The 17362-nt window shown below is 45.7% G+C and overlaps 1 protein-coding gene across 1 annotated transcript; it reads left to right on the top strand.

The window, feature by feature from the left end:
* The first annotated feature begins 4236 nt into the window (after window positions 1–4236).
* star (steroidogenic acute regulatory protein) lies at window positions 4237–17270 on the top strand. The gene is made up of 7 exons (XM_085970790.1): window positions 4237–4300; window positions 8227–8340; window positions 10721–10848; window positions 11811–11969; window positions 13390–13574; window positions 14993–15086; window positions 17160–17270. Exons 1-7 carry the CDS (start codon window positions 4237–4239, stop codon window positions 17268–17270), a joined length of 855 nt encoding a protein of 284 aa, XP_085826916.1.
* Window positions 17271–17362: the final 92 nt, after the last annotated feature.

Genomic DNA, 17362 nt, shown 5'->3' with positions numbered 1-17362 from the left:
CGACAGTGCAGCGCTCCCTCAGTACTGCCCCTCCGACAATGCAGTGCTCCCTCAGCACTGCCCCTCCGACAATGCAGTGCTCCCTCAGCACTTAGCCTCCAACAGTGCAGCGCTCCCTCCGTACTGCACTGGAGTGTCAGCCTGGATTATGTGCTCAATCTCTGGAGTGGAACTTGTACCTACAAGCTCCCACTGAGCCAAGGCTGTCACATCACCGCAATTAGCAGCTCACGTGTGAGTGTGTGCTGGGGTCTAAACATCTCCATCTACAGTAGTGCTTGCATTGCACATTACAAAAGGTTGTGGGTACAAGCCCCATGACATGACTCGAGCACCTAATCCAGGCTGATTGGAAAATTGCGCATGTCACTCCGCTATTTAAGAAAGGTGAGAGAGGGAAACCAGGGCATTACAGACCAGTTAGCCTAACATCTGTTGTTGGCAAATTACTAGAGTCTTTAATTAAGAGTGGCTGAACACCTTGAAAATTTTCAGTTGGTCAGAGAGAGCCAGCATGGATTTCTAAAAGGTAATCATGCCTGACGAACCTGATTGAATTTTTTGAAGAGGTGACTAAAGTAGTGGACAGGGGAATGTCTAAGGATGTTATTTATATGGACTTCCAGAAGACATTCGATAAAGTCCCTCATGAGAGGCTGTTAACCAAAGTTGAAGCTCATGGAATTGAAGGTAAATTATTAACCTGGTTAGGAGATTGGCTGAGCGGCAGGAGACAGGCAGTCGGGATACTGGGCAGGTACTCTAATTGGCAGGATGTGACTCGTGGCGTCCCACAGGGATCTGTGTTGGGGCCTCAACTATTCACTGTATTTAAAATCACTTAGATGATGGGATAGAGAGACGAGTTTTCCGATGACAGAACGATAGGCGGCAATGTAAGCAGTGTAGATGGGAGTCCAAAATTACAAAGAGATGTTAATAGATTAAGTGAATGGACAAAACTGTGGCAAATGGATTTCAGTGTAGGCAAGTGTGAGGGCATCCAACTTGGACCTAAAAAGGATAGAACAGGGTACTTCCTAAATGGCGAAAAGTTAAAAATAGTTGATGTCCGAAGAGGGGTCCATGTACACAGATCATTAAAATGTCAGGGACAGGTACAAAAAGTAATCAAAAAGGCTAATGGGATGCTGGCCTTTATAGTTAGAGGACTAGAATACAAGGGGTTAGAAGTCATGCTGCAGCTACAGTTCTACAACTAGACTTGAAGAATGAACACTTCACATGGGCCAATTACATGCAATCGGGTTAATTTAAATCAGGCATTTGAAAGAGTTCAGCAAAGGACAAGGAAAGAGGTAGCTGGAATTCGGCACACAGCTCATGAGGAGAGGTGGCTGATGCTGGGAACGTTTACACTGAAGAGCAGGCTCAGGGCTGATCTGATGGATGCAGCCAAGGCCATGAAGGACTTACTCAATCTGTTTAACATTGTCATAGATCCTGAAAGGAGGCGTAGCTTCCATCATAGAAGAGGGAGGGTCCAAATGACGGTGTAGGTCTTTTAGCAGAATGGGGGGGCGGGGGCGCTGTTTTGAAGAGCTGAACCTGGAGGGGTAAATGTTGAGGTATGAGGTATTGTGGGATGCTATTTTATGTGACATTAGGACCAGCCAGATGGACCTGAATGGTCTTTCCTGGTCTCGTACATTCATATATTCCAAAGCTGACCCTGCCTCAATCTCCATTGCATTTAAGGAAATTGGGCAAAAGTCTCAATAACACAGTTCAAAAGCAGTTGATTCTACAGCACCAGCTAAAAATAAGAGTCTTTATCGAATGAAATCTTATCTGAAGGTCAGTATATTAACGAATGGTATTTTCCCTGGATAAGTCAAGGATGTGCGTGGATAGGAGTGGTGCAAGGTCGTGCATCACTTTGTCAATTGACTTCACATTAGGATGTGGAAGAGTTACACAGTGATAGGAATCAAGCAGCCACAACTGGCAAAGCGAGAGTTGTGCAATGTGATTTGTAGCCAGGTTTCTGAAATGTTCAGCCTCAGTCAGTTTAATTAGGTGTAGCGCCTTCTTGTTAAGGCAGACTTCTTCGGACACACTGGTCCAGCTTGAGGTAGACCACAAGCAATAAAGTTGAAATGAAAAGGTACAAATCTTCACGTGTGTCGTGAGTCAGTCACTCAGAGCAACTTGACCATGACCGCCCCAATTTGAATCTTCACAGCACAGGTTTCAGCTCATAAAGAAAGACTTGCATTCGTATAGCGCCTTTCACTACCACCGGATGTCTCAAAGCACTTTACAGCCAATGAAGTACTGTTTTTGAAGTGTAGTCACTGTTGTAATGTAGGAAACACAAAAGCCAATTTGCACACAGCAAGCTCCCACAAACAGTAATGTGATAATGGCCAGATAATGTTGTTTTTGGGATTAATATTGGCCCAGGACATCGGGGATAACTCTCCTGCTCTTCTTCGAAATAGTGGCTGTGGGATTTTTTACATCCACCTGAGAGAGCAGACGGTTTAACGTCTCATCCAAAAGACGGCACCTCTGACAGTGCAGCACTCCCTTGGCACTGCACTGGGAGTGTCAGCCTTGATTTTTGTGCTCAAGTCTCTGGAGCGGGACTCGAACCCACAACCTCCTGACTCAGAGACAAGGGTGCTGCCCACTGAGCCATGGGCTCAGTACAAAGTGCAATTCAATTCTTCCAACCTAGCTGGGAAAAGTTATTTACACTGGTTGGTAAGTCAATAGCTTTCAAATAAATCATCCCAAGAGATCAAAGGTGGAAGTTAGGAATCATTTTAATTGACAGGGTTGTGAGGACATGGGACACCCTACCAGAAGCAGTGGCTCAAGGAGAATCTATAAAAGTTTCTTTTAAAAGGAAGGTGAATAATAATGTTGAAAAACAAAGATTAGAGAGTTTGGGGGAAAGGGCAAGAAATGGAATGAATTGGGTAGCTCTTTCAGAGAGCTGGCATAGGCAGGATGGGCTGAATGGCCTTGTTCTGCACTAACATTCTCTGATTCTATAGTTAAATTCCAAATTCAAGCATTCAGCTATCTTCACTGCACACATTAAACAATTTACAACCACCGCCAGACACGGTTTGATGCACTTTTATATTTCTCATTGATATTTTCTCTTGCATAGTAAAGCTGCATTCTCAATATAATCCATAATATTTTAATATACAAGTCCTACTTAGCAGGCACTTCCCGTCACTGTCACACTTGCTTTGCACACTTCAGGCATCACGCTTCAGAATAGCCTTCAAATCAACAGGAGCATTGCCATGGGGGATCTGCTAGTACAGTGGCATATTGAATAAAGGGAACATTTTTACAAAATATTTAATCAATTTTACCTTTAGTGTGTCTTGTACAAGACTGTACTTTTTTCATAATACGGTATGAAGGTCCCATTTGTGCTCATGAAGGTTAAGAACATATGGGTAGTGACTGGAGAATGGGACTGGCCAGTACGGCCAATTGGACATTCAGCAAAGGTCAGAGCACACTGAAGGTATCAACCCAGTAAATTGCCATATTGGAAAGTTGATGGCCCACGATGAGTGCAGTGATCAGGTACCTTTCCCTCAATGATTTCCCCTGGAGATGTGGGCTGTAGCTGGTTTCCTGACCATTCTCCAGGCTCTCTATGAAGCTATGCAACTGCACAAGTCGTCCTAACAGTGGGACTATTCAGTGACACACTGAAGTAGCATTGGATCTTTACATCCAGACCTGGTTCTTGCTCATTCTCAGCCAGAAGGCTAAATACCGTGGGGATATTTGGGAGTAGTGCTTCCACACGGGACATCTTCCGTTTAGCACGTGGCAAAGGGAACTTCCTTGAAATGGAATGCAATGAACCAGAGTGTGAAGCATTAGCTGTTCTACATCATGTATAATGCTTCTCGGTTTTATGTCTGGATGGCAAAGCGAGGAGGAGGAGACCCAGCTGAATCATTTGACTTTAATGCTCAACGTACTTACAAATATGGTCACGTATGCTTTTAGGACCGGCACTAAAACTTTATTGCAGCTTGATGTGTTATGCAAGTTAATTTGATGAATATTCCTGGCATTTGAGTACAGACGTCAAGAGTGTACTTGACATTGTTCTGGTCACACCCATAAATTTTGGACCTGATATCAACGTGTCCTTCGCAGAGCGTATAAAAAAGGACAATCCACAGAGGACAGAAAAAGATCCCAGTGTAACAGTGAGCAAGACACAAGATGATTCCAGCCACTTTCAAGCTCTGCGCAGCAATCTCTTACCAGCATTTCCGAACTCTAACAGGTAATTGGAAACAGTAATTATATCGGTTTGTTAAATGGTAATTAACTGGTAAAACTCTTAGGCTCCAATCTATGACAGTCAACCACTCGAAGCAAACGCAGATTGTGAGAGGAGCTGGGGGAGGAGGGGAGTCTTTGAATTGGCTTCTTGTGGAACTCAAGGGCTTCTGACAGCCATAAAATATGGTCAGTGCTTTTAAGAAGGATGTACGCTAATAATAAGAAAGCTCACTTAACTTCCTCACATAAGCAGCTGATGCTGCCCAATTAATTTGACAGATATTCCAGCCGTTCAGCAGTAGCTGCCAAGAATGTTCTTACCATCATTGTGGTTGAACCCATAAATCTTGGGTCTATCAAGGCGCCCTTCACAGAGTGTATTCACCGCTGTCCTACTGCAAGGACACCGAGCGACACGAAGGAGAATGCAAGGAGGCTTCAAGGGGATGTAGACAGGCTAAGTGAGTGGGCAAGAACATGGCAAATGGAATATAATGTGGAGAAATGTGAAGTTATCCACTTTGGTAGGAAAAATAGAAAAGCAGAGTATTTTGTAAATGGTGAGAGATTGGGAAATGTTGGTGTTCAGAGGGACCTGGGTGTCCTTATACACGAATCACTGAAAGTTAACATGCAGGTACAGTAAGCAATTAGGAAAGCAAATGGTATGTTGGCCTTTATTACAAGATCAAATCAAATCAAATCAACTTTTATTGTCATTGTTAGTGCACAAGTGCAGTACAATGAAATGTAGGCTTGCGGCTCCCAAGAGTGTACATTTAGATTAAGACATTTAAACATTCCACATACATTTGTCTTGTAATACATTAACATAAACATAACCATAATAAAGTGCATTGGCAGATGTGCAGGCTTTAGAGTTTATTTGTGGAGTTCAGTAGGATGACTGTATTGAGTATAAGAGTAAAGACGTCTTACTGCAATTATATAGGGCCCTGGTGAGACCACACCTGGAGTATTGTGTACAGTTTTGGTCTCCTTACCTAAGGAAGGATATACTTGCCATAGAGGGAGTGCAACGAAGGTTCACCAGACTGGTTCCTGGGATGCGGGTATTGCTCTATAAGGAGAGATTGAGTAGACTAGGCCTATATTCTCTAGCGGCTCGAAGAATGAGAGGTAATTTCATTGAAACATACAAAATTCTTACAGGGCTCAACAGGGTAGATGCAGGGAGGATGTTTCCCCTGGCAGGGGAGTCTAGAACCAGGGGTCACAGTCTCAGAATAAGGGGTCGGCCATTTAGGACTGAGATGAGGAGAAATTTCTTCACTTAGAGGGTGGTGAATCTTTGGAATTCTCTACCCCAGAGGGCTGTGGAGGCTCAGTCGTTGAGTATATTCAAGACGGAAATCGATAGATTTTTGAATATTAACGGAATCAAGGGATATGGGGCTAGTGCAGGAAAGTGGAGATGAGGTAGAAGATCAGCCGTGATCTTATTGAATGGCGGAGCAGGCTCGAAGGGCCAAATGGCCGACTCCTGCTCCTATTTCTTGTGTTCTTAAAATAACAGAGTGCATAAACTTGACTGGTATTGCCTTGAATTTAGACGGTTGAGAGGCGATCTAATCAAGGTCTTCAGAACGATAAAGAGATTCGATAGGGTAGATACGGAGAATCCATTTCCTCTGTTGGAGGCATTCCGAATGAGGAAGCACAGTCTTATATTTAGGGCGAGGACATTCAGGAGTGAAATCAAGATACTCTTTTTCACACAAAGGGTTGTGGAAATCTGGAACTCTCCGCCAAAAGGTTGTGGATGCTGGGAGTCAATTGACATTTTCACAGCTGACGTTAACAGATTTTTACTCGGCAAGGGTATCAAGGGATCAAAGGCGGGTAAATGGAGTTGAGGTACGCTCAGTCATTGGTGGCCGTGCCTTCTGTTGCCTGGGCCCTAAGCTCTGGAATTCCCTGCCTAAACCTCTCCGCCTCGCTACCTCTCTTTCTTCCTTTATGACACTCCTTAAAACCTACCTCTTTGATCAATCTTCTGGTCACCTGCCCTAATTTCTCCTTGTGGCTCAGAGTCAAATTTTTTTGTCTTATAATACTCCTGTGAAACGCATTGGGATGTTTTACTATGTTAAAGGCGCTATATAAATACAAGTTGTTGTTGTTGTACAGATGAGCCATGATCTAATAGAATGGTGGAATAGGCTTGAGGGGCTGAATGGCCTACCACTATGCAGGACCAACAGTTCTATTACGGTGTATTTTGTTAGATCTTCATCGAACTGTATCAAAGCTGGGATAATCCTGCATCTTAATTGATTCAAGAATAGCTGGGATCAGCATACAATCTCTCCGCACTGTCCCGCAGACAGGCAAACCCTGACTGGATGCCGAGATGTGCGCAGGTTCGCCAATCGGTCCTCTTTTTGTTGAACTAAATCAACTGTGAATTAACTGTAACTTAATAAAACTTTAACTAAAACTTAACAAATTAAACTAAAATTTGATTTGCCGGGGTGACGATGCACTCCAGTCCCCGCGGTGCCCACCGGTCTCGGAATGCCTCAAGTGCGCCAGCGGGCAGCGCATGCTCCATCTCCAGGGCCACCCGGGCGCGAATATAGCCGCGGAAGAGAGGCAGGCAATCGGGCCAGATGACCCCCTCGACCACCTGCTGCCTGGACCTATTAATGGCCACTTTGGCCAGGCCCAGGAGCAGTCCTACGAGGAGGTCCTCCGACCTGCCCGCTCCCCTCCGCACCGGGTGACCGAAGATCAGGAGCGTGGGACTGAAGTGCAACCAAAAATCAAGGAGCAGCCCCTTTAGGTAGTGGAACAGGGGCTGCAACCTCACACATTGAATATACACATGAAACACGGACTCCTCTAGGCCGCAAAAAAGGCAGGCGGCCTGGGAGTCCATGAACCTACTTAACATTTTATTGCACGGGACTGCTCCGTGCAACACCCTCCAGGCCAAGTCCCCAATAGGGGGACTCCTGCGTAGAGAGCCCCCCATTGGGGACCTCCGCCTCCGCCAGACGGCAAGATGGCGTGTCCGGTCGGCAGGCGAAGATGACAAAGTGGAGAGTGTGCAGGAGCAGCCCGTACAGGAAACCCCTCCGCGCAGAGCTAAAGGGCATGGAGGGTATTTCCCCGAGGCGGCTCAAGTTGTGAGGCACCAAGTTCGTCAGTAGGTGCGGAAAGCCATCCCCAAAATGTTCACCAGACCTTATCACAAGTATCACCACTTCAAAAGGGTGCTCAAAGTGGCCAGAGGAAGCTACACAAGGCGACTGGGTTCTCGGAGGGCTGTGTTTCTGGAGGGAAGCAGTACACCAGTTTGGAAAAGGAGGATGGGCCTGTTTCCTGCTTGTATGGAACCGTGTTCTACAGTACTAGCAGTGACCAGGTATGTTACAGTACTAGCGGTGACCGGGTATGTTACAGTACTAGCGGTGACTGGGTATGTTACAGTGCTAGCGGTGACTGGGTATGTTACAGTACTAGCGGTGACCGGGTATGTTACAGTGCTAGCGGTGACTGGGTATGTTACAGTACTAGCGGTGACTGGGTATGTTACAGTACTAGCGGTGACTGGGTATGTTACAGTACTAGCTGTGACTGGGTATGTTACAGTACTAGCTGTGACTGGGTATGTTACAGTACTAGCGGTGACTGGGTATGTTACAGTACTAGCGGTGACTGGGTATGTTACAGTACTAGCGGTGACTGGGTATGTTACAGTACTAGCGGTGACTGGGTATGTTACAGTACTAGCTGTGACTGGGTATGTTACAGTACTAGCTGTGACTGGGTATGTTACAGTACTAGCGGTGACTGGGTATGTTACAGTACTAGCGGTGACTGGGTATGTTACAAGTGTCAGCATTTCTGATTTAAGATTCTGAGCTTACAATTTAACACTCTTCTTCTTTTGGTCTCTAGGGTTGAGACATACAGCAGTGGCAGCTCTCGGACACAAGCTGAATCACCTCAGGCTTCAGAACCAAGGGCCCAGCACGTGGGTCAGTCAGGTCCGCCGGAGGAGCTCCGTAATCAGTGAGTACAGATGTTTAGAGTGCTCATTTTTCACTTGCGTGGTTCTGTTTTTATATTTCTGGATTTGCTTTCAGTGTTCACCAAAGAAGGCATTAATAAACTTGCAGAATGGGCGAGCAAATGGCAAATTAATTTCAGGATAGATAAGCGCGAGGCATCGTTCCCTATAAGTTACGTGGCTGCGCGGCTCTCTGCCGGTCCCATGCAGCCCGGGACCAGCTTTTCCTTTGTTAAAGTTCTGTGAATGGGCCGCGCAGCCCCTTATAAAGGGGCCGCACACCCAAACAAAACAAATGACGGGGAACACTGGTGTGAGGTGGTGCATTTTGGTAGGAAAAATAAGGAATCCACATACTCCTTGCAAAATCTGTTTCTAAATGGGGTAGAGAAGCAAAGGGATCTAGGGGTACCAATACACAGATCACTAAAAGTAGTGACACAGGTTAATAATTAACGAGAAAAGCCATTTAAAAAAAGCAAACCAAGCACTGGGGTTCATTTCTAGAGGGTTAGAATTGAAAAGCAGAGAAGTTGTGTTAAACTTGTATAGAACCTTGGTTAGACCACACTTGGAATATAGACCATATACTTGGAGCACTGTGAACAGTTCTGGTCTCTGTTTTATAAAAAGGATATAGAGGCATTGGAGAAGGTGCAAAAAAGATTTACAAAGGATGATACCAGAACTGAGAGGTTATACTCATCAGGAAAGATTGAACAGGCTGGGGCTCATTTCTCTGGAAAAGAGAAGGCTGAGGGGTGACCTGATAGGTCTTTAAGATTATGAAAGGGTTCAATAGGGTAGACGTAGAGAAAATGTTTCCACTTGTGAGGGAGACCAGAACTAGGCTCCATAAATATAAGATAGTCACTAATAAATCCAATAGGGAATTCAGGAGAAACTCCTTTATAGAAGCATAGAATTATAGAAAGTTACAGCAAGGAAGGAGGCCATTTTGGCCCATCGTGTCCGCGCCGGCCAACAAAGAGCTATCCAGCCTAATCACTTTACCCAGAGAGTGGTGAGAATGTGGAACTCGCTACCACAGGGAGTGGTTACGGCGAACAGCACAGATGCATTTAAGGGGAAGCTGGATAAACACATGAGGGAGAAAGGAATAGGAGGAAATGTTGAGAGGGTGAGATGAAGAGGGGTGGGAGGAGGCTCGTGTGGAGCAGAAACACCGGCATAGACTTGTTGGGCCGAATGGCCTGTTTCTGTGCTGTACATTCTATGTAATTTTATATAAGTAACCAGGGTGGCCACATGATATCTGCACTAGGTAAATAGGTTTGCACAATGTTGCAGTTCAAGTTATGATGACATGGAACACACTACCTGAAAGGGCGGTGGAAGCAGATTCAATCGTAACTTTCAAAAGGGATTCGGACAAATACTTGAAAAGAAAAAAATTGCAGGACTATGGGGAAAGAGCAGGTGGGAGTGGGGCTAATTGGAGAGCGCTTGCAAAGAGCCGGCACAGGTACGACGGGCCGAATGGCCTCCTTCCATGCAACAAGATTCTATGGTCACAATTGCACTCCCACCCGCCCCCTCCAACCCCCACCCGCTCCCTCCAACCCCCACCCTTTCATTGAGCAGATCGAGCTTATTAAAATTAGTTGGATCAGTGTCAAGAACACTCTCGGTGCATGATCAGTTCAGGAATCTCAAGGACCGTGCTTCCTAATTAGTACTGCGCAATAGATGTAAAAAGTAAAATAAAAAGCTTAATTAGTGGGACTAGGGCAATTCCCACTTTGCTGCTTCAATAGGGCATCAGGCACTCAGGCCGGTGACAAAACTGACTGTGGGAAGCGTCCGATACTGGCAGACTGAGTACCAGCTGTTGTTGCGTTCCTGGACGATGCCAATGATATTTATATTCAGGTCCCCCAAGACCAAGAAAATGAGGCCAGACCATTCTTTTTTTTGATAAGGATGCTCGAGGTGATGGTTGGCCATCTGGTTTGGTATCGCTGTAGGATAACTCTTTCAAAGTTTAGGATAAACTATTCGAGAGAGCCGAATGCTCAGGTTCAGTAATACTCGAAGCACATCACAATTTCAAGTTACGGGAAGTATATGAAAATTAACCCCAACCCTAAATGAAAAATAAGAAATTGGGAAATCTAGGCGAAGATCCAATGCCAGGCACGGCATGTAACTAGGTCGTGATGAGTTGACAGCAACCTCGCATTGTGTAAGTAGTAAGAAAGACTAAGGTTCAAAAAAGCAACTGAAGGACATCAACTTTCTTGTAGGATGTAACCGTGTTGGAGAGGTATCAGCGGTACACACCATGCTGATCTACCACCCCTATTATAAATGCTCAACACTCATTGCTTTTTATCTCCCTCCACCCACCCCACAAATTAGGTTGTAGGCTTGAAGAGAAACCATATTCGGAGGCAGAAATGGCCTACGTTAAGCAGGGCGAAGAGGCATTACACAAGTCCCTCTGCATTCTTCAAGACGCAAGTGGATGGAAGGCTGAGATTGAAGCAGTGAGTTCTGTTGCAATATTCCATTCAGCCAATGCTCGAGACATTACCTTTGAAAAAGGAACCAGTCATAGCCCACAGCGGATGTTGCCCCATAGATAAAGCTCATTTAAATTACTGATAGATACAAGGAGTCACCACAAATCAAGGCCCCTTGTTTGCAGTTTTCAATGGAAAAAATGGCTGGAATTGTGAAATGCGATGCCAAAACAGTCAAAATCCTGGCAGCTGAGGTCCTGAAAACAAACTTAACTTGTTCAGTGATCATAAGTCAGAGCCGAGATCATAATGAACTGGATTTCTTCACTCCACTCCACCCTGATTAGTGTCAGCCCTGGTTGAGAGGAATAGAAGGATGGGGTGCGATGGAAGTAGAGTGGGAGGAGGCTCGTGTGGAGCTTAAACACCGGCATGGACCAATTGGGCCAAATAGCCGGTTTCTGTGCTGTAGACTCGATCTAATTCGATACAACACCACTCTGCACTGGTCTTCAACAAGTCTACATGCTGAATGGTTTGAACAGTTGCCTCTTGTAACCCCCTAATAAGAGGTACAACTATCTGGGTCAATGGCACCCAGATTTCCAGAGACAATGTAAAGTTATTCAACACCAACCATGCATGCTGGAACAAGCTACCACATTGAGCCATCTCTGTTCTCACAATGAAGGTTGGAAGCTAAGGGCACAAGTTTTCTTTTTCACTCAAAGGGTAGAAGTGATCTGGAACGCTCGCGCCCAAAAGGCTGTGGATGCTGGGACAATAGGAGCTTTCAAGACTGAGATGGATTTTTGTTAGGTAAGAGCATCCAAGGATATGGAACAAAGGCAGGTAAATAGAGTTGATGGAGCAGATCAACCATGATCGAATGAAATAGCGGAGCAGGCTAGAGGGGCTGAATGGCCTATTCTTGTGCCTATGTTCTTAATTGAGTGACGAATTTAACATTTTGAATTTTTAAACAGGCAAATGGCGACAAAGTGGTCAGTAAAATGCTTCCAGATATTGGCAAAGTGTTCAAGCTTGAGGTTGTGATGGACAAGCCCTCAGATCTACTCTACAGTGAGCTGTTTGACAAAGTCGAACAAATGGGAGAGTGGAACCCAAACATTAAACAAGTGAAGGTAAGACATCCGATAGGGGCACATTCATAGCCCACTTTACATCCAGGTTTCCAAACTAGAACTGTGCCGAGATAAATATAGCCTTTAATGGCTAATATTCCATGGGATGGGGCTGCAATTAATTCTACAATCACTTGCAAAGCAGACATCTATGCAAAGTCAGTGCAGTTCAACCAAACTGCTAGGATCAACGGATGATCTGTGCGGATGCTCAGTTCGATTCACAAGTGTCAAAAGTACAGAGACCAAGGCAAAAGTGCACTAAGGAAATGCAAGTGGACTTGTATTCAGGTCATTCTTGGAGAAACAATATACTATCCACGTGTTGTAAATGGAGCACAAGTTAAAATCGGGGATTAAAGGAATAAATGGAAGAAAATTAATGAATTGCACACTTGGGCACTGGACACATTTTGGGGATTGGAGTAACCAGACCTGCACACCAACTGGTGCACTGTCACGAATATCCTTTAGGGATAGAAACCTGCCGTCCTTACCCAGTCTGGCCTGTGTGTGACTGCAGTCCCACAGTACTGTGGTTGACTCTTACTGCCCTGTGAAGCAACCCAACAACCCACTTAGTTGTACCAAACCGCTATGAAGAAAATTGCAATGGTTCAAGAAGCAAGCCCACCACTTCAGGGCAACTAGGGATGGGCAATAAATGACGGCTTTGCCAGCGCCGCCCACATGAATTATAAAAACATGTGGCTTCACTGGTTTTCATTTGGCATTTTCTCTCCTCTCCGCTTTGCTCCTAATTTCTCCCCACCCCCATGAGGCCCAATTTGTTGGCGACACCTTAGGACATTGTATTGTTAAATTTTGAAAGCTTAAAGCAAGCTGCTTATCCATAGCGTTTTCTGCAACCATTGGTCTGCTAAAGAAGTCCCAATTTGCAGCTTCGCTTCGAAGCTGATCACCGTAGCGCCGAGGTCTGGACTGTAAGTTCGTCTGCACGGCCGTTGAATGAACGCCAGCACAGTAAGAGCAACTTAAGAAAGAATTAAAGGGACTTCAGTTATGTGGAGAAACTGGAGAGGCTGGGATTGTTCTCCTTAGAGCAGAGAAGTTGAGTTATGATCTGGAATGCGCTGCCTGAAAGGGCGGTGGAAGCAGATTCAATAGTAACTTTCAAAAGGGAATTGGATAAACACTTGAAGGGGAAACATTTGCAGGGCTGTGGGGAAAGAGGTGGAGGGAGTGGGACTAATTGGCTAGCTCTTTCAAAGAGCCGACACGGAGAAGATGGGCTGAATGGCCTCCTTTGTGCTGCATAATTCAATGATTCCAAAGATAATTATCGCTCCCTCAGGCCGGAGATGAGCTTTGGCCGGACAAGCCGAGCTCAATTTCATCCTCGCCTACTCTCCCCTAAGCGTCGTTTATTTTAAAAAAAATAATCATTTGAACTTTTCAGATACTGAAAAAGATCGACAAGGAAACCATGGTTACCCACGAGGTTTCCGCGGAGACTGCGGGCAACATCGTCAGCCCACGGGACTTTGTGAGTGTGCGCTACTGCAAGAGGCGTGGCTCGACCTGCTTCCTCGCGGGGATGTCCACCCACTGCGACATGATGCCCGAGCAGAACGGTTTCATAAGGTAACGCACCTTCGGAGTGTAAAACATCTACCGACTGAGTGACCCCAGGAGACTGGAGAAGGCCGTGAATAGTGTCAACAGTTGCTAGTGACTATATTAAATAGACAATGTTAAATATTCCGCACATTGGGATATTGGGAGCGTGTTGCGCTTTCCAATCAGATTTAAAAGGACGCAAGAGTCTTTAGAACCAAAGTTCCAATCGTATCCTCAGTGTCAGGATTTCCCCACCCACCTGCTTTTGTGGGCTCCTGCTTTAAGTTTGAGAAAGTCTGGCTATAATCTAGCTGTACAACATCTAATTTGAAGTTGTACTAACTCTAGCAGAAGCTGCTAAGTATTGATCAGCTCCCGCCCAATCCATCATAACATTTTGTCGTCACGGGGCCAATCCTTTCAGGGATTTCAGCAAAGTTTTGAGAGTTCTTCAGTAGAAGCCATTTTACATTTAGGCCCCCCCCCGCCCCCCCGAGTCATTACTGCGGTTTTATTTGAACATATCATGTACTGTTAAGTACCAACAGCATTGTTATACTCCAGTCTCCGCAATGTTGATCTGCTTGTTGTTTCTGCTCCAACAGAATGGCTGTCATCACCAGGTTAGTGCATGGCTGGTGGTTTTATTAGATTGCCCCACTGCTTGCACATTTCAGCTCCAAAATCAGCTTTGATTTTTGACTCTATTACCTTCCATGAGTCACTGTAGTTTCTGCCGCCCGTGTCCTAACTCGCACCAAGTCCCGTTCACCCATCACCCCTGTGCTCGCTGACCTACATTGGCTCCTGCTCTGGCAACGCCTCAATTTTAAAATTCTCGTCCTTGTTTGCAAATCCCTCCATGGCTCTCTCCCCCTCTCTATCTCTGTAACCTCCTCCAGCCCAACAACCCTCTAAGATCTCCGCTCGCCTCGTGCATCCCCCTATTTCCTTTACGACACCATTGGCGGCCGTGCATTCAGCTGTCGAGGCCCCAAGTTCTGGCATTCCCTCCCTAAACCTCGCCGGATCTCTCTCCTCCCTTAAAAACGCACCTTAAAACCGACCTCTTTGACCCAGCTTTTGGTCACCTGTCCCAATATCTCCTTGTGGGACTCGGTGTCAAATTTTATCTGATAACGCTGCTGTGAAACGCCTTGGGACGTTTCACGAGGTTAAAGGCGCTCTATAAATACATGCTGTCTGCTTTAGGTTACATAAAGTATAAATGATGATCGGGACACATACGTTACCTCCGACATTGTACAGAAGGAAAACCACGTATAAGTTCTTATTCTAGGTAAGGCAATTGGGGCCAACGACATGCCTTGTACAGTCAGGCACCACGCATTCTGCCGCTATATGGCTTGGTTTCCACACACGCATTTATTGCTTTACTACATTCAGTTGTACTTTGTTGACTGACCTTGTTCTAATTGCAGGGCTGAGAATGGACCCACTTGCATTGTCCTCCGTCCCTCGGCAGATGACCCAAACAAGACCAAGTTCACATGGCTGCTGAGCATTGATCTGAAGGCAAGTCAGCCTAGGACGAGAAGTCAACAGCTCTGGGTGTTGACTGAAGTATACACATAAAAGACTTGCATTTCTATAGCACCTTGCACAACCACAGGATGTCCCAAAGCGCTTTACAGCCATGGAGTACTTTTGAAGTCACTATTGTAATGCAGGAAACGCGGCAGCCTATTTGCGCACAGCAAGCTCCCACAAACAGCAATGTGATAATGACCAGATAATCGGTTTTAATGATATTGGTTGAGGGATAAATATTGGCCAGGACATTGGGGATAACTCCCGAGCTCTTTTTCAAAATAGTGCCACGAAATATTTTGAATCCACCCGAGAGCGCAGACGCAGCCTCAGTTTAACGTCTCAACCAAAAGACGGCACCTCCGACAGTGCAGCACTCCCTCAGTACTGCACTGGAGGATCAGCCTAGATTTTTGTGCTCAATTCTCTGGAGAGGGACTTGAACCTACAACTTCCTGACTCAAAGGCGAGTGCGCTATCCACTGAGCCACGTGCAGAACTTTGTACTCCCCAGGAGTTGAATAATGGGGGGGAGCAAGTACAATTTTGGTCTCCTTACCTAAGGAAGGATAGAGGGAGTGCAACGAAGGGTCACGAGATTGATTCCTGGGATGGCAGGACTGTCATATGAGAAGAGATTGTGTAAACGAGGCCTGTATTCTCTTGAATTCAGAAGAATGAGAGGGGATCTCATTGAAGCATACAAAATTATCACAGGGCTTGATAGGGTGGATGGTGGGAGAATGTTTCCCTTGGCTGGGGAGTCTAGAACCAGGGGCCACAGCCTCAAGATAAAGGGTAGGCCATTCAGGACTGAGATGAGAAGAAATTTCTTCACACAGAGGGTGGTGAATCTTTGGAATTCTCTACCCCAGAGGGCTGTGGAGCCTCAGTCATTGGGTATATTCAAAACAGAAGTCGATAGATTTCTGACTAGTAAGGGCATCAAGGGATATGGCGATGGGGCCGGTGAATGGAGTTGAGGCAGAAGATCAGCCATGATCTCATTGAATGGCAGAGCAGGCTCGAGGGCCGAATGCTGCTCCTATTTCTTATGTTCTTATATACAGCAGGCTGATGCAAGATACTATTCTCTGTATGACTGCGCAATTAGTCAAGTCAGCCTGTTCTTGAAGGTCTTCATTGGCCCACAGGCTTCCAATATAACCGACTCATTAATTATTACCAATTGACATTTCGAAGTCTTGCATATGCTGCAAAAAGGATGTGTCACTTACTTAACTAATGAAGCAACAGTGCAGCAGAGGAAAGTGCTCAAGCTATAACCTGTTCCTGTCGTGGATAGATTCTTGGCCAAAACAGCCTGGGCAATTTCCAATATTCCTGCACCAACCTACAGGGAATTCCCAGGCTCCATCCAGGCTTTTATAATTAACAAGATGACATCTTTAACTGCAATGCGTGAACTGACGAGCATTGAATAGTGTACGACAAGGCTCGACTGATGAGCTGGCGTTCCCATGCAGCTGCTGCTCGTCCTTCTAGGTGGTGGAGGTGCTGCCAAAGAAGCCTTGGCAAGTTTCTGCATTACATCCTGTAGATGGTACACACTGCAGCCACGGTGCGCCGGTGGTGAAGGGAGGGGATGTTTAAAGTGGTGGATGGGCTGCCAATCAACCTGGTTTACCCCTATTGAGCATCAGTTTTTAGACTACTTAAGGATAGGCGGGAGGGATTTAATCCTGGTTTGTTTGGGGAAAACAAAGCAGAATGCGCCGCCTGATGGGACGATGGAAGCAGATTCAATAGCAACTTTCAAAAAGGACTATGAGGAAAGAGCAGGGGAGTGGGACTAATTGGATAGCTCTTTCAAAGAACCGGCACAGGCACGATGGGCCGAATGGCCTCCTTCTGCGCTGTATCACTCTCAGACAACAGGGCAATGCAAGAAAAGCAAATCGCATTGAAACATTTATCATTCTTTCCTCGAGTCTTTTTGCAGTGGGGGTATTGGAACGCGAAACATACCGAAAAGCTTTCACTGCGACATCTAACTGATTAAATAACTTAATTTTTTTTCCTCTTCCCTTATTTTAGGGCTGGTTGCCAAAATCTCTCATCAACCAAGTTCTTTGCCAAACCCAAGCGGACTTCGCTCAACACCTGCGCCGACACATGGATTCCCCCGTTGCTGCAACCAGCTGCTGAAGCTGGCCACGTTATTTTTTTAATATAATTGTCATCTGGCTTTAAAAAAGAGATCCATTTTGCGACCTGTTGGAATGAGCCTCCAAACCCAG

This window comes from Somniosus microcephalus, chromosome 30 (genome assembly GCF_052327205.1).
Source record: "Somniosus microcephalus isolate GS21.2 chromosome 30, FLI_Smic_1.0, whole genome shotgun sequence".
NCBI classification, from domain to species: domain Eukaryota; kingdom Metazoa; phylum Chordata; class Chondrichthyes; order Squaliformes; family Somniosidae; genus Somniosus; species Somniosus microcephalus.
Note: the sequence above shows the minus strand (reverse complement) of the source record. Positions and strands in the feature narration are given on the sequence as shown.